The sequence below is a fragment of the Oncorhynchus kisutch genome, linkage group LG20 (genome assembly GCF_002021735.2).
Source record: "Oncorhynchus kisutch isolate 150728-3 linkage group LG20, Okis_V2, whole genome shotgun sequence".
Lineage (NCBI taxonomy): Eukaryota > Metazoa > Chordata > Actinopteri > Salmoniformes > Salmonidae > Oncorhynchus > Oncorhynchus kisutch.
In genome coordinates this window covers 7,039,093-7,064,240 of record NC_034193.2, presented here as the reverse complement: position 1 = coordinate 7,064,240, position 25,148 = coordinate 7,039,093, and the positions used below count along the sequence as shown (strand labels likewise).

The following is a 25,148-nucleotide window of genomic DNA, read 5'->3' as shown; positions in this document are numbered from 1 at the left end:
TTGTAGCGTCGGCTACACTGCTGGAATTGGTTAAACTCTGAGACTATCGATCACTACAGAATAAGAGCAAATCCTAGACAGAATTACTAGTCTGCAGCTGGAAATGACGTAAGTCTAGTTCAAGAATACCGACAACCGCCGAAACATCTATTCTATGCGACAACGATGGGTACGCCTGACGTATCCACTAGGAATGCAACTTTTCTGTCGAGACTCTCCAGCAGACGGACCGATGACCACAGAGAGACAGCAAGACGTGCACTTGTAAATATGTAAATTGCAATTTTATTTTTGAGTGAGCGGTCGTTCATGTAAAGTATTAGCAATTTCTACGAGTGGACCGCTCAAGAGCGAGAAATACTCTTTCCTTTGTCTATCAAGCCGTCATGGCGGTTTCATCCGCTAGGGACTTTTCCTTTCCTATCACGTAATACCTCATGTATGAACTAATTGTGTGTTTTTCATGTATTTCTGTGATCTTATTTAGTTGGTTAATAAATAATTAAACCGGTTTTTGTATATCGCTGATTCATCATTTAGGCTAGGGTTCGTGCAGATATCCAAGGGTTTGCGACGTTCAGTAATGAGCACCGATAAGGTAATAATGATACATTAGTTAGAAAATTAAAAGCTATTCGGTGCTCCTTTCACATTTTACAGTGATGTGCATGTTTTTCTGAGTTGTCTTTGAAAACCAAGAATTTCTAATTAATATGAAAACCGTATACTAAAATATTACGTCAAACTAACGTTAACTCTGTACCGTAATACCCTGTATATAGCCTCCACATTGACTGTACCGTAACACCCTGTATATAGCCTCCACATTGACTCTGTACTGTAACACCCTGTATATAGTCTCTACATTGACTCTGTACCGGTACCCCCTGTATATAGCCTCCACATTGACTCTGTACCGGTACCCCCTGTATATAGCCTCCACATTGACTCTGTACCGGTTCCCCCTGTATATAGCCTCCACATTGACTCTGTACCGGTACTACCTGTATATAGCCTCCACATTGACTCTGTACCGTAACACCCTGTATATAGCCTCCACATTGACTCTGTACTGTAACACCCTGTATATAGTCTCCACATCGACTCTGTACTGGTACCCCCTGTATATAGCCTCCACATTGACTCTGTACCGTAACACCCTGTATATAGCCTCCACATTGACTCTGTACCGTAACACCCTGTATATAGCCTCCACATTGACTCTGTACCGTAACACCCTGTATATAGCCTCCACATTGACTCTGTACCGGTACCCCCCCTGTATATAGCCTCCACATTGACTCACTTCACTGTGAGGTCTACTACACCTGTTGTATTCGGCATTTCACTGTGAGGTCTACTACACCTGTTGTATTCAGCATTTCACTGTAAGGTCTACTACACCTGTTGTATTCGGCATTTCACTGTGAGGTCTACTACACCTGTTGTATTCGGCATTTCACTGTGAGGTCTACTACACCTGTTGTATTCGGCATTTCACTGTGAGGTCTACTACACCTGTTGTATTCGGCATTTCACTGTGAGGTCTACTACACCTGTTGTATTCGGCATTTCACTGTGAGGTCTACTACACCTGTTGTATTCGGCATTTCACTGTGAGGTCTACTACACCTGTTGTATTCGGCATTTCACTGTGAGGTCTACTACACCTGTTGTATTCGGCATTTCACTGTGAGGTCTACTACACCTGTTGTATTCGGCATTTCACTGTGAGGTCTACTACACCTGTTGTATTCGGCATTTCACTGTGAGGTCTACTACACCTGTGGTATTTGGCGCATGTGACTAACATTTTATTTGACTCTATACTATTTTCTTTTGGTTAGTTTTTCTTTTTTTTTGCCCTCTGGCCTCCATTGATTTTAGTCACCCTAATTTTGGCCATCCTACAAGGGTAAACATTCCAATTAGATTGGTTTACCCATTGGTCATAAGATGCCTTTTCTGATTGGACAACCCTAAAATGACACATTTTAAAGGCTGCTAACATGAGTGTGGGTTTGATGATGGCGAATGAGGAGGTAAGCTGTTCGATGGGTGAATGTGCTGTTGTGGAATAACATTCTGTTTAGTTCGTCTGTCTTGCTCTTGTTCAATTCACAATATATAATTATAATATACATTTTGCCTAATTATAATACTCAATAATAATTTAATTATTTCATCAATAGTTTTACCTGCTTTTAAAAAATATTTTGATTAATTTTTTTTTGCAGTCATCACTGATCGATGCTTTCAAGTCTGTTTTTATAAAAAATGCCCTTTTATTTAAAATGTAACCAGAACACAGTATAATGCACATCCCACGAATAATGACCCAACTTTTGGTAGCAGCCATTATAGAACATTAACACAGGACTCATCAACAGTCTCTGAAGCCCAGCTGCTAGTGAGTAGCCAGCTAATGTTTTATATTTCACTTGGATCTATTTGCTAGCTTACAAGGTAGAACAGTTTTGTGTTTTTATTAGGATCCCCATTAGCTGTTGCAAAAGCAGCAGCTACTCTTCCTGGAGTTCAACATGAAACACAATACAGAACATCAATAGACAAGAACAAAGACAGAACTACATAAATTGAACTGTTATGAACACACTCTTCTGTCCGTCTCCTACTGCCAGCCTGTCCAATTTGTTCAGTTGTTGAAATCAAGTTGCTTACCTTTATTTCTCACAATGAGAACGGGGTTGTTTTATGCTTATTGCACATTTATAAAACAGACTAGACATCTAGTATAACAGTCTTTGGCTAAAATGTTGCTAGTGGTTTGTGGTACCGTAATGGCGCGTGCGACAAGCTGAGCAAACTTATTTTTTTTCAGAATCATACTCCTGTTTTAGTAGTGTCTGCTCTGCTCGCAATTTGAAGACTTGGGAACTGAAAAGGTTAACTTCTCTTCTGTTACAGTAAAAAAAATAATGTCTCAATGTGTTTGTGTACATTATGATTGATTCTGTTGGCCCAAACCTCCAAAATGAAAATGGCGAGTTGAAACCGCTTGTCAGAGAGGAAGTAGTTTGTTGAGTGACAGGTGGAGGTGCTTGGTGTGAGTGACAGGTGGAGGTGCTTGGTGTGAGTGACAGGTGGAGGTGCTTGTTGTAACAGGTGGAGGTGCTTGTTGTGAGTGACAGGTGGAGGTGCTTGTTGTGAGTGACAGGTGGAGGTGCTTGTTGTAACAGGTGGAGGTGCTTGTTGTGAGTGACAGGTGGAGGTGCTTGTTGTGAGTGACAGGTGGAGGTGCTTGTTGTGAGTGACAGGTGGAGGTGCTTGTTGTGAGTGACAGGTGGAGGTGCTTGTTGTGAGTGACAGGTGGAGGTGCTTGTTGTGAGTGACAGGTGGAGGTGCTTGTTGTGAGGGACAGGTGGAGGTGCTTGTTGTGAGGGACAGGTGGAGGTGCTTGGTGTGAGGGAACAGGTGGAGGTGCTTGGTGTGAGGGAACAGGTGGAGGTGCTTGGTGTGAGGGAACAGGTGGAGGTGCTTGGTGTGAGGGAACAGGTGGAGGTGCTTGGTGTGAGGGAACAGGTGGAGGTGCTTGGTGTGAGGGAACAGGTGGAGGTGCTTGGTGTGAGGGAACAGGTGGAGGTGCTTGGTGTGAGTGTAAATGGGAACGGTATAGAACAAGAAGGCCCTGCACACGGATCCAGATGGAAACGTTGTCAATGAATTGGGACCTTTTTAACAGTGTGCAGGCCTTCTTGTTCTATACTAGTATTTATTTTTATTAGCACCTATGATTTTTAAGGATGTGCATATGATCAAACTTTCCTATGAAGGGTATGCAGAGTCACAGCAGAAGGAGACATGAGAACAAGCACACCTAAACGGCCCCAAAATACGTCAATATATACATCTCTGTCTCGCCCGTCTCTCTTATATATATACATACATACATACATACATACATACACACATCTCACGCTGAAACATATCTTGAATGAATGATATAGCGCCCAGCCCTACTGACAGTACCTCTCCCTCTCCCCAGGTGATGGAGTATGAGAATAGGATTAGAGCCTACTCCACTCCAGACAAGATCTTCCGTTACTTCGCCACGCTGAAGATCATCAGTGAGCACGGAGATGCAGAGGTCTACATGACTCCACAGGACTTTGTCCGTTCCATCACCCCCAATGAGAAACAGCCAGAGAGTAAGTCTAAAGTTGAGACAAGCGCCTAACTCCCAATTGGGTATCATGAAATTGGGGAGAAAAAGTAAAAATATATATTATACATACAGTACCTGTCAAAAGTTTGGACATACCTACTCATTCATTATTTTTTTACTATTTTCTACATTGTAGAATAATAGTGAAGACATCAAAACTATTTTAAAAAACACATATGGAATCATGTAGTAACCAAAAAAGTGTTAAACGAATCAAAATATGTTTTATATTTGAGATTCTCCAAAGTAGCCACCCTTTGCCTTGATGACAGCTTTGCACACTCTTGGCATTCTCTCAACCAGCTTCATGAGGTAGTCACCTGGAATGCATTTCAATTAACAGGTGTGCCTTGTTAAATTTATTTGTGTAATTTCTTTCCTTATTGCTTTTGAGCCAATCAGTTGTTGTGACAAGGTACTGGTGGTGTACAGAAGATAGCCCTATTTGGTAAAATATTCTGCCAAGAACAGCTCAAATTGGCAAAGAGAAACGACAGTCCATCATTACTTTAATACATGAAGGTCAGTCAATCCAGAGAATTTCATGAACTTTCAAAGTTTCTTCAAGTGCAGTTGCAAAAATCCTCAAGCGGTATGATGAAACTGGCTCTCATGAGGACCGCCACAAGAAAGGAAGACCCAGAGTTACCTCTGCTGCAGAGGATAAGTTCATTAGAGTTACCAGCCTCAGAAATTGCAGCCCAAATAAATGCTTCATTGTTCAAGTAACAGACACATCTCAACATCAATTGGTCAGAGGAGACTGTGTCAATCAGGCCTTCGTGTTTATTTATATATATATATATATATATATATACCTTTTTAACCAGGCAAGTCAGTTAAGAACAAATTCTTATTTTCAATGACGGCCTAGGAACAGTGGGTTAACAGTGGGTTAACTACAGATTTTGTACCTTGTCAGCTCGGGGGTTTGAACTTGCAACCTTCCGGTTACTAGTCCAACGCTCTAACCACTAGGCTACCCTGCCACCCCAGGGTATTGAATTGCTGCAAAGAAACCACTACTAAAGGACACCAATAATAAGAGAAGAGAAGACTTGCTTGGGCCAAGAAAAAAGAGGAATGGACATTAGACCAGTGGAAATCTGTTATTTTGGTCTGACTCCAAATTCGATATTTTCGAATCCAACCGCTGTGTCTTTGTGACGCGGAGTAGGTACAGTTGAAGTCGGAGGTTTACATACACTTATGAGGGAGTCATTAAAACTAGTTTTTCAACAACTCCACATATTTCTTGTTAACAAACTATAGTTTTGGTAAGTCGGTTAGGACATCTACTTTGTGCATGACAGAAGTAATTATTCCAACAATTGTTTACAGACAGAGAATTTCGCTTATAATTCACTGTATCACAATTCCAGTGGGTCAGAAGTTTACATACACTAAATTGACTGTGCCTTTAATAAACAGCTTGGAAAATGCCAGAAAATGTCATGGCTTTAGCCTATCAGAAGCTTCTAATTGACATCATTTGAATCAATTGGAGGTGGAACTGTGGATGTATTTCAAGGTCTACCTTCAAACTCTGTGCCTCTTTGCTTGACATCATGGGAAAATCAAAAGAAGTCATCCAAGACCTGAGAACAAATAATTGTAGACCTCCAAGTCTGGTTCATCCTTGGGAGCAATTTCCAAACGCCTGAAGGTACCACGTTCATCTGTACAAACAATAGTAAGCAAGTATAAACACCATGGGACCACGTAGCCGTCATACCGCTCAGGAAGGAGACGTGTTCTGTCTCCTAGAGATGAACGTACTTTGGTGCAAATCAATCCCAGAATGACAGCAAAGGACCTTGTGAAGATGCTGGAGGAAACCGGTACAAACGTATCTATATCCACAGTAAAACGAGTCCTATATAGACATAACCTGAAAGGCCGCTCAGCAAGGAAGAAGCCACTGCTCTTAAACCACCATTAAAAAAGCCAGACTACGGTTTGCAACTGCACATGGGGACAAAGATTGTACTTTTTGGAGAAATGTCCTCTGGTCTGATGAAACAAAAATAGAACTGTTTGGCCATAATGACCATCGTTATGTTTGGAGGAAAAAGGGGGAGGCTTGCAAGCAGAAGAACATCATCCCAACCGTGAAGCACGGGGGTGGCAGCATCATGTTGTGGGGGTGCTTTGCTGCAGGAGGGACTGGTGCACTTCACAAAATAGATGTGAAGGTAGGAAAATTTATGTGGCTATATTGAAGCATCATCAAGATATCAGTCAGGAAGTTGAAGCTTGGTCACAAATGGGTCTTCAAAATGGACAATGACCCCAAGCATACGTCCAAAGTTGTGGCAGAATGGCTTAAGGACAACAAAGTCAAGGTATTGGAGTGACCATCACAAAGCCCTGACCTCAATCCAACAGAAAATGTGTGGGCAGAACTGAAAAATGGTGTGCGAGCAAGGAGGCCTACAAACCTGACTCATTTACACCAGCTCTGTCAGAAGGAATGGGCCAAAATTCACCCAACTTGTGGGAAGCTTGTGGAATGCTCCCTGAAACGTTTGACCCAAGTTATACAATTTAAAGGCAATGCTACCAAATACTAATTGAGTGTATTTAAACTTCTGACCCACTGGGAATGTGATGAAATAAATAAAAGCTGAAATAAATAATTTTCTCTATTATTCTGACATTTCACATTCTTAAAATGAAATGGCGATCCTAACTGACCTACGTCAGGGAATTTTTATTTTTAGTGCTCAGTATATGTGGGAACTGGTTGAGAGAATGCCAAGCGTGTAAAAAGCTGTCATCAAGGCAAAGGCTTTTGCTCTTGACTGGGACAGACTTGAGGCTGGCAACTAAATTAATTGAATATGTTTTTGGTGGTCCTAATATTTTGCATTATGGTTATTTTATGCTTATGTTAAAATAAATATCACAAAAAAATGTCTGGTAGTATTTGTTGGGTTTCTTGAAGACTGACCTGAACCTGGTTAGGAGGGTCCTTCCATTGCCTCCCTCTCACTTCCATTCTTCCCCCTCTTTCTGATTCTGTTATTACAGTAATACTGCTGACCTGAGCTTCACTGTATTAGAGGGAGAGAAGTGGAGAGGGGGAAAGAGTGATTTGTAGTGCATTTGACCCACAGCCAGGCCACTCATCTCTCCTTCCAGCTCTCGCCACCACCCGCAGTCAGATTCTACGAGAGGGAGAGAGATTGTGGAGAGGGAGAGAGATTGTGGAGAGGGAGAGAGATTGTGGAGAGGGAGAGAGATTGTGGAGAGGGAGAGAGATTGTGGAGAGGGAGAGAGATTGTGGAGAGGGAGAGAGATTGTGGAGAGGGAGAGAGATTGTGGAGAGGGAGAGAGATTGTGGAGAGGGAGAGAGATTGCGGAGAGCAGCGAAGGGGAGTTTACAGTACATTTACCTCACACCTCATCTCTCCCAACACCTAGCTGGCTCTGTCAGACCTAATGACACGACAGTGCAGTACAGGAGAGCGGAGGAGGGGAGATTACAGTGCATATACTGTTGGTATATAGCCTAATAATACCACTCTGGCTGGCTGACTGTATATTTTATTCAATGTTCACTGACTGACTGCCCCCTGGTAAATAGACTTTCCTTTGTTGTGTTCTGGCTGACTGGTTTCTCTAGCCCCTGGATAAATGCTTCCTTAAACTCTATTTATTACATTTTGGATTAGAACGGAATCAATGGAACGCTAGCCAACCAATGGAAATCACTGGACTCCATTCTATTAATTCCAGCCAGTCAGCTGAGCCCGTCCTCTTATAGCTCCTCCCATCAGTAGTCTGGTTGGTTGAAATAGTTCCACTGGACTGAGACTGGATCTTAATAAATAACTAGTTTCCTTTTTTTTTTTTTTTTTTTTTAAAGGTTTTAAATGAGTTTTCAGAAGAGAAGGTGGGTCAGTCGAGTTCTGCTTCAGTTTCCTACTGTTTTTATTTGTTAATTTATAAATTAAATTAATTTATAAATTAATCCCACAGAGAAATAGCGGAGCACACAGATGATGTGATATGTAATGTCTTGGGTTAAGATTAATATTAGCACTGAGCTCTTAAAAACATATATTTTTGTAATTTTTAAAGTAATTAAAGTAATTTTAATCTTCAGGCTTGAAGGGTTTTGCGTTTAGTTTAGGGGCGGAGGCACGCGGCGAGAGAGGGAGGGGGGTGCTGCAGCGAGAGAGGGGGGGGCCTGACGGTGAATCTCAGTAAGACAAAAATAATGGTGTTCCAAAAAAGGTCCAGTAGCCAAGACAACAAATACAATTTCTATCTAGACACTGTTGCCCTGGAGCAGACAAAATAAACATCAGCGCCACAGGTAACGTCCACAAAGCTGTGAACGAGCTGAGAGACACGGCACGAAGGGCATTCTATGCCATCAAAAGGAACATAAAATTCGACATATCCAATGCGTTTAGTTTAGGGGCGCAGCGAGAGAGGGAGGGAGGGGGGGGGGGGGGGCGCAGGGAGAGAGGGAGGGGGGGGGGCACAGAGAGAGAGGGAGGGAGGGAGGGGGGGCACAGCGAGAGAGGGAGGGGGGGATCTCTCTCCTCTATCGTTCCAGTGCTTTACACTGCAGCATCTCTCTCCTCTATCGTTCCAGTGCTTTACACTGCAGCATCTCTCTATCGTTCCAGTGCTTTACACTGCAGCATCTCTCTATCGTTCCAGTGCTTTACACTGCAGCATCTCTCTATCGTTCCAGTGCTTTACACTGCAGCATCTCTCTCTATCGTTCCAGTGCTTTACACTGCAGCATCTCTCTCTATCGTTCCAGTGCTTTACACTGCAGCATCTCTCTCTATCGTTCCAGTGCTTTACACTGCAGCATCTCTCCTCTATCGTTCCAGTGCTTTACACTGCAGCATCTCTCCTCTATCGTTCCAGTGCTTTACACGGCAGCATCTCTCTCCTCTATTGTTCCAGTGCTTTACACTGCAGCTTTACACTGCAGCATCTCTCTCCTCTATTGTTCCAGTGCTTTACACGGCGCAGGGAGAGAGGGGGAGGGGGGGGCACAGAGAGAGAGGGAGGGGGGGCGGAGGGAGGGAGGGGGGGCACAGCGAGAGAGGGAGGGGGGGGATCTCTCTCCTCTATCGTTCCAGTGCTTTACACTGCAGCATCTCTCTCCTCTATCGTTCCAGTGCTTTACACTGCAGCATCTCTCTCCTCTATCGTTCCAGTGCTTTACACTGCAGCATCTCTCTATCGTTCCAGTGCTTTACACGGCAGCATCTCTCTCCTCTATTGTTCCAGTGCTTTACACTGCAGCATCTCTCCTATTGTTCCAGTGCTTTACACTGCAGCATCTCTCCTCTATCGTTCCAGTGCGCTACTCTGCAGCATCTCTCTCCTCTACCGTTCCAGTGCTTTACCTTCCAGCATATCTCTCCTCTATCGTTCCAGTGCTTTACTCTGCAGCATCTCTCCTCTCGTTCCAGTGCTTTACACTGCAGCATCTCTCCTCTCGTTCCAGTGCTTTACACTGCAGCATCTCTCTCCTCTATCGTTCCAGTGCGCTACACAGCAGCATCTCTCTCCTCTATCGTTCCAGTGCGCTACACAGCAGCATCTCTCTCCTCTATCGTTCCAGTGCGCTACACTGCAGCATCTCTCTCCTCTATCGTTCCAGTGCGCTACACTGCAGCATCTCTCTCCTCTATCGTTCCAGTGCGCCCCACAACACGATAATACAGATTACTGCAAATCCTCTGGATGACTGGGTTCTAACTTGTAAATTGTTTCTATGAAGTTCCTGTTCAATTGGCTCTGCCATTATTATTGTAGGAGGTGTTCTGGGTGGGGTTAGCCCTGTGCTGATGATGTGTTCTGGGTGGGGTTAGCCCTGTGCTGGTGAGGTGTTCTGGGTGGGGTTAGCCCTGTGCTGATGAGGTATTCTGGGTGGGGTTAGCCCTGTGCTGATGAGGTATTCTGGGTGGGGTTAGCCCTGTGCTGGTGAGGTGTTCTGGGTGGGGTTAGCCCTGTGCTGATGGGGTGTTCTGGGTGGGGTTAGCCCTGTGCTGATGGGGTGTTCTGGGTGGGGTTAGCCCTGTGCTGATGGGGTATTCTGGGTGGGGTTAGCCCTGTGCTGATGGGGTATTCTGGGTGGGGTTAGCCCTGTGCTGATGGGGTATTCTGGGTGGGGTTAGCCCTGTGCTGATGATGTATTCTGGGTGGGGTTAGCCCTGTGCTGATGATGTATTCTGGGTGGGGTTAGCCCTGTGCTGATGATGTATTCTGGGTGGGGTTAGCCCTGTGCTGATGATGTATTCTGGGTGGTGTTAGCCCTGTGCTGATGATGTATTCTGGGTTTGGTTAGCCCTGTGCTGATGAGGTATTCTGGGTGGGGTTAGCCCTGTGCTGATGAGGTGTTCTGGGTGGGGTTAGCCCTGTGCTGGTGAGGTGTTCTGGGTGGGGTTAGCCCTGTGCTGGTGAAGTGTTCTGGGTGGGGTTAGCCCTGTGCTGGTGAGGTGTTCTGGGTGAGGTTAGCCCTGTGCTGGTGAGGTGTTCTGGGTGAGGTTAGACCTGTGCTGGTGATGTATTCTGGATGGGGTTAGCCCTGTGCTGATGAGGTGTTCTGGGTGGGGTTAGCTCTGTGCTGATGATGTGTTCTGAGTGGGGTTAGCCCTGTGTTGATGTATTCTGGGTGGGGTTAGCCCTGTGCTGATGGGGTATTCTGGGTGGGGTTAGCCCTGTGCTGATGGGGTATTCTGGGTGGGGTTAGCCCTGTGCTGATGGGGTATTCTGGGTGGGGTTAGCCCTGTGCTGATGGGGTATTCTGGGTGGGGTTAGCCCTGTGCTGATGGGGTATTCTGGGTGGGGTTAGCCCTGTGCTGATGGGGTATTCTGGGTGGGGTTAGCCCTGTGCTGATGGGGTATTCTGGGTGGGGTTAGCCCTGTGCTGATGGGGTATTCTGGGTGGGGTTAGCCCTGTGCTGATGAGGTGTTCTGGGTGAGGTTAGACCTGTGCTGGTGAGGTGTTCTGGGTGAGGTTAGACCTGTGCTGGTGAGGTGTTCTGGGTGAGGTTAGACCTGTGCTGGTGAGGTGTTCTGGGTGAGGTTAGACCTGTGCTGGTGATGTATTCTGGATGGGGTTAGCCCTGTGCTGATGAGGTGTTCTGGGTGGGGTTAGCTCTGTGCTGATGAGGTGTTCTGAGTGGGGTTAGCCCTGTGTTGATGTATACTGGGTGGGGTTAGCCCTGTGCTGATGGGGTGTTCTGGGTGGGGTTAGCCCTGTGCTGATGAGGTATTCTGGGTGGGGTTAGCCCTGTGCTGATGAGGTATTCTGGGTGGGGTTAGCCCTGTGCTGATGAGGTATTCTGGGTGGGGTTAGCCCTGTGCTGATGAGGTATTCTGGGTGGGGTTAGCCCTGCGCTGTGACGTGGGTTTTATATGGTGTGTATTCTCTTCTCTCTCCACTGGCTATCTGGTAAACAGGCTACACTCTAGGCAGTCTCTTCTGCTGATGTGTGTGGGTCTGGTAGTGGTACTCTCTCTATTCTACTCTTTTTCCTTTCGGCATGGTTACTACCTGCCTTGCGCCCGATCACAATCTTCATCTTTACCCCCTCTCTAATAAATACCGCTACACGCTCACCAACAAAGAATTCACAAAATGGGACAAACTCCAAAATATATTTTGTGTACAACTCAAAGCTCCAAACAATGCAGAACTAGGACTGTACCCACTAGTTATCTACATCCAGGAAAAAGATGGACAGGGGTAGGAGTGAGGACTGTACCCACTAGTTATCTACATCCAGGAAAAAGATGGACAGGGGTAGGAGTGAGGACTGTACCCACTAGTTAGTAGTGATACTCTATGGAGGAGAGATGGACAGGGGTAGGAGTGAGGACTGTACCCACTAGTTATCTACATCCAGGAAAAAGATGGACTGGGGTAGGAGTGAGGACTGTACCCACTAGTTATCTACATCCAGGAAAAAGATGGACTGGGGTAGGAGTGAGGACTGTACCCACTAGTTATCTACATCCAGGAAAAAGATGGACTGGGGTAGGACTGGGGTAGGAGTGAGGACTGTACCCACTAGTTATCTACATCCAGCAAAAGGATGGACTGGGGTAGGAGTGAGGACTGTACCCACTAGTTAGTAGTGATACTCTATGGAGGAGAGATGGACAGGGGTAGGAGTGAGGACTGTACCCACTAGTTATCTACATCCAGGAAAAAGATGGACTGGGGTAGGAGTGAGGACTGTACCCACTAGTTATCTACATCCAGGAAAAAGATGGACTGGGGTAGGAGTGAGGACTGTACCCACTAGTTATCTACATCCAGGAAAAAGATGGACTGGGGTAGGAGTGAGGACTGTACCCACTAGTTATCTACATCCAGCAAAAGGATGGACTGGGGTAGGAGTGAGGACTGTACCCACTAGTTAGTAGTGAGACTCTATGGAGGAGAGATGAACTGGGGTAGGAGTGAGGACTGTACCCACTAGTTATCTACATCCAGGAAAAAGATGGACTGGGGTAGGAGTGAGGACTGTACCCACTAGTTAGTAGTGAGACTCTATGGAGGAGAGATGGACAGGGGTAGGAGTGAGGACTGTACCCACTAGTTATCTACATCCAGGAAAAAGATGGACTGGGGTAGGAGTGAGGACTGTACCCAGTAGTTATCTACATCCAGGAAAAAGATGGACTGGGGTAGGAGTGAGGACTGTACCCACTAGTTAGTAGTGAGACTATGGAGGAGAGATGGACAGGGGTAGGAGTGAGGACTGTACCCACTAGTTATCTACATCCAGGAAAAAGATGGACTGGGGTAGGAGTGAGGACTGTACCCACTAGTTAGTAGTGAGACTCTATGGAGGAGAGATGGTCAGGGGTAGGAGTGAGGACTGTACCCACTAGTTAGTAGTGAGACTCTATGGAGGAGAGATGGACAGGTGTAGGAGTGAGGACTGTACCCACTAGTTAGTAGTGAGACTCTATGGAGGAGAGATGGACTGGGGTAGGAGTGAGGACTGTACCCACTAGTTAGTAGTGAGACTCTATGGAGGAGAGATGGACTGGGGTAGGAGTGAGGACTGTACCCACTAGTTAGTAGTGAGACTCTATGGAGGAGAGATGGACAGGGGTAGGAGTGAGACTCTATGGAGGAGAGATGGACAGGGGTAGGAGTGAGGACTGTACCCACTAGTTAGTAGTGAGACTCTATGGAGGAGAGATGGACAGGGGTAGGAGTGAGGACTGTACCCACTAGTTAGTAGTGAGACTCTATGGAGGAGAGATGGACAGGGGTAGGGGTGAGGACTGTACCCACTAGTTAGTAGTGAGACTCTATGGAGGAGAGATGGACAAGGGTAGGAGTGAGGACTGTACCCACTAGTTAGTAGTGAGACTCTATGGAGGAGAGATGGACAGGGGTAGGAGTGAGGACTGTACCCACTAGTTAGTAGTGAGACTCTATGGAGGAGAGATGAACTGGGGTAGGAGTGAGGACTGTACCCACTAGTTAGTAGTGAGACTCTATGGAGGAGAGATGGACAGGGGTAGGAGTGAGGACTGTACCCACTAGTTAGTAGTGAGACTCTATGGAGGAGAGATGGACTGGGGTAGGAGTGAGGACTGTACCCACTAGTTAGTAGTGAGACTCTATGGAGGAGAGATGGACAGGGGTAGGAGTGAGGACTGTACCCACTAGTTAGTAGTGAGACTCTATGGAGGAGAGATGGACAGGGGTAGGAGTGAGGACTGTACCCACTAGTTAGTAGTGAGACTCTATGGAGGAGAGATGGACAGGGGTAGGAGTGAGTGTGACTCTATGGAGGAGAGATGGACAGGGGTAGGAGAGAGACTATGGAGGAGAGGTGGACAGGGGTAGGAGAGGGACTATGGAGGAGAGGTGGACAGGGGTAGGAGTGAGACCATGGAGGAGAGATGGACAGGGGTAGGAGTGAGTGAGACTCTATGGAGGAGAGATGGACAGGGGTAGGAGTGAGTGACTCTATGGAGGGGAGATGGACAGGGGTAGTAGTGAGTGCGACTATGGAGGAGAGATGGACAGGGATAGGAGTGAGTGTGACTATGGAGGAGAGATGGACAGGGGTAGGAGTGAGTGAGACTCTATGGAGGAGAGATGGACAGGGGTAGGAGTGAGTGACTATGGAGGAGAGATGGACTGGGGTAGGAGTGAGGACTGTACCCACTAGTTAGTAGTGAGACTCTATGGAGGAGAGATGGACGGGTAGGAGTGGGACTCTATGGAGGAGAGATGGACAGGGGTAGGAGAGAGACTATGGAGGAGAGGTGGACAGGGGTAGGAGTGAGACCATGGAGGAGAGATGGACAGGGGTAGCAGTGAGTGAGACTCTATGGAGGAGAGATGGACAGGGGTAGCAGTGAGTGAGACTCTATGGAGGAGAGATGGACAGGGGTAGGAGTGAGTGACTCTATGGAGGGGAGATGGACAGGGGTAGGAGTGAGTGCGACTATGGAGGAGAGATGGACAGGGATAGGAGTGAGTGACTATGGAGGAGAGATGGACAGGGATAGGAGTGAGTGTGACTATGGAGGAGAGATGGACAGGGGTAGGAGTGAGTGTGACTCTATGGAGGAGAGATGGACAGGGGTAGGAGAGAGACTATGGAGGAGAGGTGGACAGGGGTAGGAGAGGGACTATGGAGGAGAGGTGGACAGGGGTAGGAGTGAGACCATGGAGGAGAGATGGACAGGGGTAGGAGTGAGTGAGACTATGGAGGAGAGATGGACAGGGGTAGGAGTGAGTGACTCTATGGAGGGGAGATGGACAGGGGTAGTAGTGAGTGCGACTATGGAGGAGAGATGGACAGGGATAGGAGTGAGTGTGACTATGGAGGAGAGATGGACAGGGGTAGGAGTGAGTGACTATGGAGGAGAGATGGACAGGGGTAGGAGAGAGACTATGGAGGAGAGATGGACAGGGGTAGGAGTGAGTGAGACTCTATGGAGGAGAGATGGACAGGGGTAGGAATGAGTGACTATGGAGGAGAGATGGACAGGGGTAGGAATGAGACTATGGAGGAGAGATGGACAGGGGTAGGGGTGAGTGACTATGGAGGAGAGATGGACAGGGGTAGGAATGAGACTATGGAGGAGAGATGGACAGGGGTAGGGGTGAGTGACTATGGAGGAGAGATGGACAGGGGTAGGAATGAGACTCTATGGAGGAGAGATGCACAGGGGTAGGAGTGAGAGACTCTTATCTTCATTGATCCAGCTGACAGTCAGTCATTCTGTCTGTTCCATTATTCATTGATCCAGCTGACAGTCAGTCATTCTGTCTGTTCCATTATTCATTGATCCAGCTGACAGTCAGTAATTCTGTCTGTTCCATTATTCATTGTGTTCCAGTATAGTACTGTTGTAGCATAATGACATTGATTTTGTGTGTGGTTTAAACCCGGGGCGGTGCGGGGCGGTTTAAACCCGGGGCGGTTTAAACCCGGGGCGGTTTAAACCCGGGGCGGGGCGGTGCAGGCATTTCATCTGGCCTTGGGGTCTCCTACTGAATGTGTTTATAGCCAATTCTTCTAGTATTGCATGACAACGACATGAGTTGAATAGAATGTATTTGTGTAAAATCATGCATCAAGATTAACATTGTATTCTCAGAGGACTTAAAAGTATGAATTAAAACACTTGTTTACAAATTTCGACAAATAAATAAAAAATACCCAGCAACATCTGTATCCACGAACATTTGAAATGCATCTTATTTTTCTCCAAATAAATCAACTCTTAAATCTGATGATTTAATGAACAGATGAATCATCTGATTTGATGTCAGAGAGTATTTAGTAGCTTTCTGGAAACTGGGTTGTTATTGGTGGTTATTAATCTATTAATCTTCACTTCACTCTAGAAATATATTTTAAAATGGCCACTGAAGTCTATGTATCCCAAATGCCAGCCTATTCCCTACATAGTGCTTTTGACCAGAGCTCTTTTTAGTGATATTTTAGGGAATAGGGTGCCACTTGGGACTACTGTACATATACACTCTGCTCTGCAGACTGGACTAGTTTGTAAATTGTTATGTAATGTTAGTCGTAACTCGATCTCTTGCTCTGTCTCGTTCTAGTTGGCATTTTATAAACATTAACAGTGCATTTATTTTCTCTTTTTCTCCTCTGTTTCTCTCCCCCTCTCTTTCTTTGTCCCTCCCTCCCTGTCTCTCTCTGTCCCTGTCTGTCTGTCTCTCTCTTTGTCTCTGTCTCTCTTTGTCCCTCCCTGTCTCTCTCTGTCCCTGTCTCTCTCTCTCTTTGTCCCTGTCTCCCTCCCTTTGTCCCTGTCTCCCTCCCTTTGTCCCTGTCTCCCTCCCTGTCTCTCTCTTTGTCCCTCCCTCCCTGTCTCTGTCTCTCATAGACCTGGGTCTGGATCAGTTCCAGGTGAAGCGATATGATGGAAAGGTAAGGAAGGAAGGAGGGAGGGATGGTGGGTGGGTGGGTGGGTGTGTGGAAGTATGGGAGGGAGAGATGGAGTGTGAGGGAGGGCAGCAGGGAGTGAGTGAGTGAGGGAGGGCAGCAGGGAGTGAGTGAGGGAGGGCAGCAGGGAGTGAGTGAGGGAAGGGCAGGAGTGAGTGAGTGAGGGAAGGGCAGGAGTGAGTGAGTGAGGGAAGGGCAGGAGTGAGTGAGTGAGGGAGGGCAGGAGTGAGTGAGTGAGGGAGGGCAGGAGTGAGTGAGTGAGGGAGGGCAGGAGTGAGTGAGTGAGGGAGGGCAGGAGTGAGGGAGGGCAGGAGTGAGGGAGGGCAGGAGTGAGTGAGGGAGGGCAGGAGTGAGGGAGGGCAGGAGTGAGTGAGGGAGGGCAGGAGTGAGGGAGGGCAGGAGTGAGTGAGTGAGGGAGGGCAGGAGTGAGTGAGTGAGGGAGGGCAGGAGTGAGTGAGTGAGGGAGGGCAGGAGTGAGTGAGGGAGGGAGGGCAGGAGTGAGTGAGGGAGGGAGGGCAGGAGTGAGTGAGGGAGGGAGGGCAGGAGTGAGTGAGGGAGGGAGGGCAGGAGTGAGTGAGGGAGGGAGGGCAGGAGTGAGTGAGGGAGGGAGGGCAGGAGTGAGTGAGTGAGGGAGGGCAGGAGTGAGTGAGTGAGGGAGGGCAGGAGTGAGTGAGTGAGGGAGGGCAGGAGTGAGTGAGTGAGGGAGGGCAGGAGTGAGTGAGTGAGGGAGGGCAGGAGTGAGTGAGTGAGGAGGGCAGGAGTGAGTGAGTGAGGAGGGCAGGAGTGAGTGAGTGAGGGAGGGCAGGAGTGAGTGAGTGAGGGAGGGCAGGAGTGAGTGAGTGAGGGAGGGCAGGAGTGAGTGAGTGAGGGCGGGCAGGAGTGAGTGAGTGAGTGAGTGAGGGCAGGAGTGAGTGAGTGAGTGAGTGAGGGCAGGAGTGAGTGAGTGAGTGAGTGAGGGCAGGAGTGAGTGAGTGAGGGAGTGAGGGCAGGAGTGAGTGAGGGAGGGAGGGAGGGAGGGCAGGAGTGAGTGAGGGAGGGAGGGAGGGAGGGCAGGAGTGAGTGAGTGAGTGAGGGAGTGAGGGCAGGAGTGAGTGAGGGCAGGAGTGAGTGAGGGAGTGAGGGAGGGAGGGCAGGAGTGAGTGAGGGAGGGAGGGCAGGAGTGAGTGAGGGAGGGAGGGCAGGAGTGAGGGAGGGAGGGCAGGAGTGAGGGAGGGCAGGAGTGAGGGAGGGCAGGAGTGAGTGAGGGAGGGAGGGAGGGCAGGAGTGAGTGAGGGAGTGAGGGAGGGAGGGCAGGAGTGAGTGAGGGAGGGAGGGCAGGAGTGAGTGAGGGAGGGAGGGCAGGAGTGAGGGAGGGAGGGCAGGAGTGAGGGAGGGCAGGAGTGAGGGAGGGAGGGCAGGAGTGAGTGAGGGGGAGGGAGGGAGGGGCAGGAGTGAGGGAGGGAGGGAGTGCAGAAGTGAGTGAGGGAGTGCAGGAGGGAGGGAGTGAGGGAGTGCAGGAGTGAGTGAGGGAGGGAGGGCAGAAGTGAGGGAGGGAGGGCCAGAAAGTGAGGGAGGGAGGGCAGGAGGGAGGGCAGGAGGGAGGGCAGGAGGGCGGGGAGTGAGAGGGAGGGAGGGAGGGAGTGAGTGGGCAGGAGTGAGTGAGTGAGGGAGGGAGGGCAGGAGTGAGTGAGTGAGGGAGGGAGGGCAGGAGTGAGTGAGGGAGGGAGGGCGGGAGTGAGTGAGAGGGAGGCGGGAGTGAGTGAGGGAGGGAGGGAAGAGTGAGGGAGGGCAGGAGTGAGTGAGGGAGGGAGGGAGGGCAGGAGTGAGTGAGGGAGGGAGGGAGGGCAAGAGTGAGTGAGTGAGGGAGGGAGGGCAGGAGTGAGTGAGGGAGGGCGGAGGGCAGGAGTGAGTGAGTGAGGGAGGGAGGGCAGGAGTGAGTGAGTGAGGGAGGGAGGGCAGGAGTGAGTGAGTGAGGGAGGGAGGGCAGGAGTGAGTGAGGGAGGGAGGGAGGGCAGGAGTGAGTGAGGGAGGGAGGGCGGGCAGGAGTGAGTGAGTGAGTGAGGGGCGGGAGGGCAGGAGTGAGTGAGTGAGGGAGGGAGGGAGGGCAGGAGTGAGTGAGTGAGGGAGGGAGGGAGGGCAGGAGTGAGTGAGTGAGGGAGGGAGGGAGGGCAGGAGTTGAGTGAGTGAGGGAGGGAGGGAGGGAGGAGGAGGCAGGAGGAGTGAGTGAGTGAGGGAGGGAGGGAGGGCAGGAGTGAGTGAGTGAGTGAGGGAGGGAGGGAGGGAGGGCAGGAGTGAGTGAGTGAGGGAGGGAGGGAGGGCAGGAGTGAGTGAGGGAGGGAGGGAGGGCAGGAGTGAGTGAGGAGGAGGGAGGGAGGGCAGGATGAGTGAGTGAGTGAGGGAGGGCAGGAGTGAGTGAGTGAGGGAGGGAGGGCAGGAGTGAGTGAGTGAGGGAGGGAGGGCAGGAGTGAGTGAGTGAGGGAGGGAGGGCAGGAGTGAGTGAGGGAGGGAGGGCAGGAGTGAGTGAGTGAGGCGGGAGGGCAGGAGTGAGTGAGTGAGGGCGGGAGGGCAGGAGTGAGTGAGTGAGGGCGGGAGGGCAGGAGTGAGGGAGTGAGGGCGGGAGGGCAGGAGTGAGGGAGGGAGGGCAGGAGTGAGTGGGAGGGCGGGAGTGAGAGGGAGGGAGGGCAGGAGTGAGTGAGGGAGGGAGGGCAGGAGTGAGTGGAGGGCAGGAGTGAGTGAGTGAGGGAGGGAGGGCAGGAGTGAGTGAGTGAGGGCGGGAGGGCAGGAGTGAGTGAGTGAGGGCGGGAGGGCAGGAGTGAGGGCGGGAGGGCAGGAGTGAGGGAGGGAGGGCAGGAGTGAGTGGGAGGGGCGGGAGTGAGTGGGAGGGAGGGCAGGAGTGAGTGAGGGAGGGAGGGCAGGAGTGAGTGAGTGAGGGAGGGCAGGAGTGAGTGAGTGAGGGAGGGCAGAAGTGAGGGAGTGAGGGCAGAAGTGAGGGAGTGAGGGCAGGAGTGAGGGCGGGAGTGAGTGAGTGAGGGAGGGAGGGCAGGAGTGAGGGAGGGCAGGAGTGGGTGAGGGAGGGCAGGAGTGAGTGAGGGAGGGCAGGAGTGAGTGAGGGAGGGCAGGAGTGAGTGAGGGAGGGCAGAAGTGAGGGAGTGAGGGCAGAAGTGAGGGAGTGAGGGCAGGAGTGAGGGCGGGAGTGAGAGGGCGGGAGTGAGTGAGTGAGTGAGGGGAGGGAGGGCAGGAGTGAGTGAGGGAGGGAGGGCAGGAGTGAGTGAGGGAGGGAGGGCAGGAGTGAGTGAGGGAGGGAGGGCAGGAGTGAGTGAGTGAGGGAGGGCAGGAGTGAGTGAGGGAGGGCAGGAGTGAGTGAGGGAGGGCAGGAGTGGGTGAGGGAGGGCAGGAGTGAGTGAGTGAGGGAGGGAGGGCAGGAGTGAGTGAGTGAGGGAGGGAGGGCAGGAGTGAGTGAGGGAGGGAGGGCAGGAGTGAGTGAGGGAGGGAGGGCAGGAGTGGGTGAGTGAGGGAGGGCAGGAGTGGGTGAGGGAGGGCAGGAGGTGGGTGAGGGAGGGCAGGAGTGAGTGAGGGAGGGCAGGAGTGAGTGAGGGAGGGCAGGAGTGAGTGAGGGAGGGCAGAAGTGAGGGAGTGAGGGCAGAAGTGAGGGCGGGAGTGAGAGGGGCGGGAGTGAGTGAGTGAGGGAGGGAGGGCAGGAGTGAGTGAGGGAGGGAGGGCAGGAGTGAGTGAGGGAGGGAGGGCAGGAGTGAGTGAGGGAGGGAGGGCAGGAGTGAGTGCGGGAGGAGGGCGGAGTGAGTGAGGGAGGGAGGGCAGGAGTGAGTGAGGGCAGGAGTGAGTGAGGGAGGGCAGGAGTGGGTGAGGGAGGGCAGGAGTGGGTGAGGGAGGGCAGGAGTGAGTGAGGGAGGGCAGGAGTGAGGTGAGTGAGGGAGGGCAGGAGTGAGGGAGGGAGGGAGGGCAGGAGTGAGGGAGGGAGGGCAGGAGTGAGGGAGGGAGGGCAGGAGTGAGTGAGGGAGGGAGGGAGGGAGGGCAGGAGTGAGTGAGGGAGGGAGGGAGGGCAGCAGTGAGTGAGGAGGGCAGCAGTGAGTGAGGGAGGGCAGCAGTGAGTTGAGGGAGGGCAGCAGTGAGTGAGGGAGGGCAGGCAGTGAGTGAGGGAGGGCAGGAGTGAGTGAGGGAGGGCAGGAGTGAGTGCAGGAGTGAGTGAGGGAGGAGGGCAGGAGTGAGTGAGGGAGGGCAGGAGTGAGGGAGTGAGGGAGGGAGGAGTGAGTGAGGGAGGGAGGGCAGGAGTGAGGGAGGGAGGGCAGGAGTGAGGAGGGAGGGCAGGAGTGAGGGAGGGAGGGCAGGAGTGAGGGAGGGAGGGCGGGCAGGAGTGAGGGAGGGAGGGTGGGCAGGAGTGAGTGAGGGAGGGTGGGCAGGAGTGAGTGAGGGAGGGCAGGAGGGAGGGAGGAGGGGAGGGAGGGCAGGAGTGAGTGAGTGAGGGAGGGCAGGAGTGAGTGAGTGAGGGAGGGAGGGCAGGAGTGAGTGAGGGGGGGAAGGGCAGGAGTGAGGGGAGTGAGGGAGTGAGGGCAGGAGTGAGTGAGTGAGTGAGAGGGAGGGAGTGAGGGAGGGCGGGAGTGAGTGAGTGGGAGGGAGGGCAGAGTTGAGTGGGAGGGAGGCAGGAGTGAGTGAGGGAGGGCAGGAGTGAGTGAGGGAGGGCAGGAGTGAGTGAGTGAGTGAGGGCGGGGAGTGTGAGAGGGAGGGCAGGAGGGAGGGAGGGCAGGGTGAGGGAGGGAGGCAGGAGTGAGTGAGGGAGGGAGGGAGGGCAGGAGTGGAGTGAGGGAGGGAGGGAGGGAGGGCGGGAGTGAGTGAGAGGGAGGGCGGGAGTGAGTGAGGGAGGGAGGGAAGGAGTGAGGGAGGGAAGGAGTGAGGGAGGGCCAGGAGTGAGGGAGGGCAGGAGTGAGTGAGGGAGGGAGGGCAGGAGTGAGTGAGGGAGGGCAGGAGTGAGTGAGGGAGGGCAGGAGGTGAGTGAGTGAGGGAGGGAGGGAGGGCAGGAGTGAGTGAGTGAGGGAGGGAGGGAGGGCAGGAGTGAGGTGAGGGAGGGAGGGAGGGCAGGAGTGAGTGAGGGAGGGAGGGCAGGAGTGAGTGAGTGAGGTGAGTGAGTGAGGGCAGGAGTGAGTGATGAGGGCGGGAGGGCAGGAGTGAGGGAGGGAGGGCGAGTGAGGGGAGGGAGGGAGGGCAGGAGTGAGTGGAGGGGCGGGGAGTGAGTGAGAGGCGAGGGGAGGCAAGGAGTGAGTGAGGAGGGAGGGGCAGGAGTGAGGGAGGGAGGGCAGGAGTGAGTGAGTGAGGGAGGGCAGGAGTGAGGGAGGGCGTGAGGGATGGAGGGGCAGGAGTGAGTGAGTGAGGGAGGGCAGGAGTGAGTGAGCGAGGGAGGGCAGGAGTGAGTGAGCGAGGGAGGCAGGAGTGAGTGAGTGAGCGAGGGAGGGCAGGAGTGAGTGAGTGAGTGAGCGAGGGAGGGCAGGAGTGAGTGAGTGAGCGAGGGAGGGCAGGAGTGAGTGAGTGAGCGAGGGAGGGCAGGAGTGAGTGAGTGAGCGAGGGAGGGCAGGAGTGAGTGAGTGAGCGAGGGAGGGCAGGAGTAGTGAGTGAGTGAGGGAGGGCAGGAGTGAGTGAGGGAGGGAGGGAGGGAGGGCAGGAGTGAGTGAGTGAGTGAGGGAGGGAGGGCAGGAGTGAGTGAGTGAGTGAGGGCAGTAGTGAGGGAGTGGAGGGCAGGGAAGGAGTGATGATGGAGGGAGGGCAGGAGTGAGTGAGTGAGGAGTGAGTGAGGGCAAGGAGGTGAGTGAGGGGAGGGAAGGGAGTGCAGGAGTGAGTGAGGGAGGGAGGGAGGGCATGAGTGATTGTAGTGAGTGAGGGGAGGGCAGGAGTGAGTGAGTGAGGGAGGGATGGCAGGAGTGAGTGAGTGAGTGAGGTGAGGTGAGTGAGTGAGGGCAGGAGTGAGTGAGTGAGGGCGGGAGGGCAGGAGTGAGGGAGGGAGGGCAGGAGTGAGGGAGGGAGGGCAGGAGTGAGAGGGCGAGGGCGGCAGTGTAGTGAGGGGAGGGAGGGCAGGAGTGAGTGAGGGAGGGAGGGCAGGAGTGAGTGGAGGGAGGGAGGGCAGGAGTGAGTGAGTGAGGGAGGGCCGGAGGGATGGAGGGCAGGAGTGAGTGAGTGAGGAGGGAGGGCAGGAGTGAGTGAGTGAGGGAGGGAGGGCAGGAGTGAGTGAGGGAGGGAGGGCAGGAGTGAGTGAGCGAGGGAGGGCAGGAGGAGTGAGTGAGCGAGGGAGGGCAGGAGTGAGTGAGTGAGTGAGCGAGGGAGGGCAGGAGTGAGTGAGTGAGTGAGCGAGGGAGGGCAGGGAGTGAGTGAGTGAGCGAGGGAGGGCAGGAGTGAGTGAGTGAGCGAGGGAGGGCAGGAGTGAGTGAGCGAGGGAGGGCAGGAGTGAGTGAGTGAGGGAGGGCAGGAGTGTGAGTGAGTGAGTGAGGGAGGGAGGGAGGCAGGAGTGAGTGAGTGAGTGAGGGAGGGAGGGCAGGAGTGAGTGAGTGAGTGAGGGAGGAAGGAGTGATGAGTGAGGGAGGGAGGGCAGGAGTGAGTGAGGGAGGGAGGGCAGGAGTGAGTGAGGAGGGAGGGGCAGGAGTGAGTGAGCTGAGCGAGGGAGGGCAGGAGTGAGTGAGTGAGCGAGGGAGGGCAGGAGTGAGTGAGTGAGCGAGGAGGGCAGGAGTGAGTGAGTGAGGGAGGAGAGGGAGGGAGGGAGGCAGGAGTGAGTGAGGGAGGGAGGGCAGGAGTGAGTGAGTGAGGGCAGGGAAGGAGTGTGTGAGTGAGGAGGGAGGGCAGGAAGGAGTGAGTGAGGGAGGGAGGGCAGGAGTGAGTGAGTGAGGGAGGGCAGGAAGGAGTGAGTGAGGGAGGGCAGGAGTGAGTGAGGGAGCGGAGGGCAGGGAAGGAGTGAGTGAGGGAGGGAGGGAGGGCAGGAGTAAGTGAGGGAGGAGGGGCAGGAGTGAGGGAGGGAGGGCGTGAGTGAGGGAGGGAGGGCAGGAGTGAGGGAGGGAGGGGAGGGCAGGAGGGCGAGGGAGGGAGGGAGGGCAGGAGTGAGGGAGGGAGGGAGGGAAGGAGTGAGTGAGGGAGGGAGTGAGGGCAGGAGTGAGTGAGTGAGGGCAGGAGTGAGTGAGTGAGGGGCAGGAGTGAGTGAGTGAGGGCAGCAGTGAGTGAGGGAGGGCAGCAGTGAGTGAGGGAGGGCAGCAGTGAGTGAGGGAGGGAGGGCAGGAGTGAGTGAGGGAGGGAGGGCAGAGTGAGTGAGGGAGGGAGGGCAGGAGTGAGTGGGGAGGGAGGGCAGGAGTGAGTGAGAGGGAGGGAGGGAGGGCAGGAGTGAGTGAGGGAGGGAGGCAGGAGTGAGTGAGTGAGGGAGGGCAGGAGTGAGTGAGTGAGGGAGGGCAGAAGTGAGGGAGTGAGGGCAGGAGTGAGGGCAGGAGTGAGGGCAGGAGTGAGGGCGGGAGTGAGTGAGTGAGGGAGGGAGGGCAGGAGTGAGTGAGGGAGGAGGCAGGACGTGAGTGAGGGAGGGTGGGCATGAGTGATGAGGGGCAGGGCAGAGGAGGAGGGAGGGGGAGGGAGGGAGGGCAGGAGTGAGTGAGTGAGGGAGGGAGGGCAGGAGTGAGTGAGTGAGGGAGGGAGGGCAGGAGTGAGGGGAGGGAGGGAGTGAGGGCAGGAGTGAGGGAGGGAGGGAGTGAGGGCAGGAGTGAGTGAGAGGGGAGGGAGTGAGTGAGGGAGGGCGGGAGTGAGTGAGGGAGGGAGGGAGGGCAGGAGTGAGTGAGGAGGGAGGGAAGGAGTGAGTGAGAGAGGGAGGGAGGGCAGGAGTGAGTGAGGGAGGGAGGGCAGGAGTGAGTGAGTGAGGGCAGCAGTGAGTGAGGGAGGGCAGGAGTGAGTGAGGGAGGGATGGCAGGAGTGAGTGAGGAGGGAGGGAGGGCAGGGTGAGTGAGGGAGGGAGGGCAGGAGTGAGTGAGGCAGGGAGGGCAGGAGTGAGTGAGGGAGGGAGGCAGGAGTGAGTGAGGGAGAGAGGGCAGGAGTGAGTGAGGGAGGGAGGGCAGGAGTGAGTGAGGGAGGGAGGGCAGGAGTGAGTGAGGGAGGGAGGGCAGGAGTGAGTGAGGGAGGAGGGCAGGAGTGAGTGAGGGAGGGTGGGCAGGAGTGAGTGAGGGAGGGTGGGCAGGAGTGAGTGAGGGAGTGGGCAGGAGTGAGTGAGGGAGGGAGGGCAGGAGGGAGGGAGGGAGTAGGGGAGGGAGGGGCAGGAGGAGTGAGTGAGGGAGGGAGGGCAGGAGGTGGTGAGGGGAGGGAGGGAGTGAGGGCAGGAGTGAGGGGAGGGAGGGACGTGAGGGCAGGAGTGAGGGGAGGGAGGGAGTGAGGGCAGGAGTGAGGGGAGGGAGGAGGGCAGGAGTGAGAGGAGGGCAGGAGTGAGGGAGGGAGGGAGGGCAGGAGTGAGGGAGGGAGGGAGGGAGGGAGGGAGGGAGGGCGGGCGGAGTGAGGGAGGGAGGGAGGGCAGGAGTGAGGGAGGGAGG

The 25,148-nt window shown here is 52.8% G+C and overlaps 1 protein-coding gene across 1 annotated transcript in view; it reads left to right on the top strand.

Moving 5' to 3' along the window:
• micu1 (mitochondrial calcium uptake 1) overlaps positions 1-25,148 on the top strand; it is a 149,398-nt gene that overhangs the window by 23,299 nt on the left and 100,951 nt on the right. Inside the window, 2 exon segments of the mRNA XM_031798895.1 lie at positions 4,007-4,169; positions 16,565-16,608. Of these exon segments, the coding sequence (XP_031654755.1) occupies positions 4,007-4,169; positions 16,565-16,608 (207 nt within the window).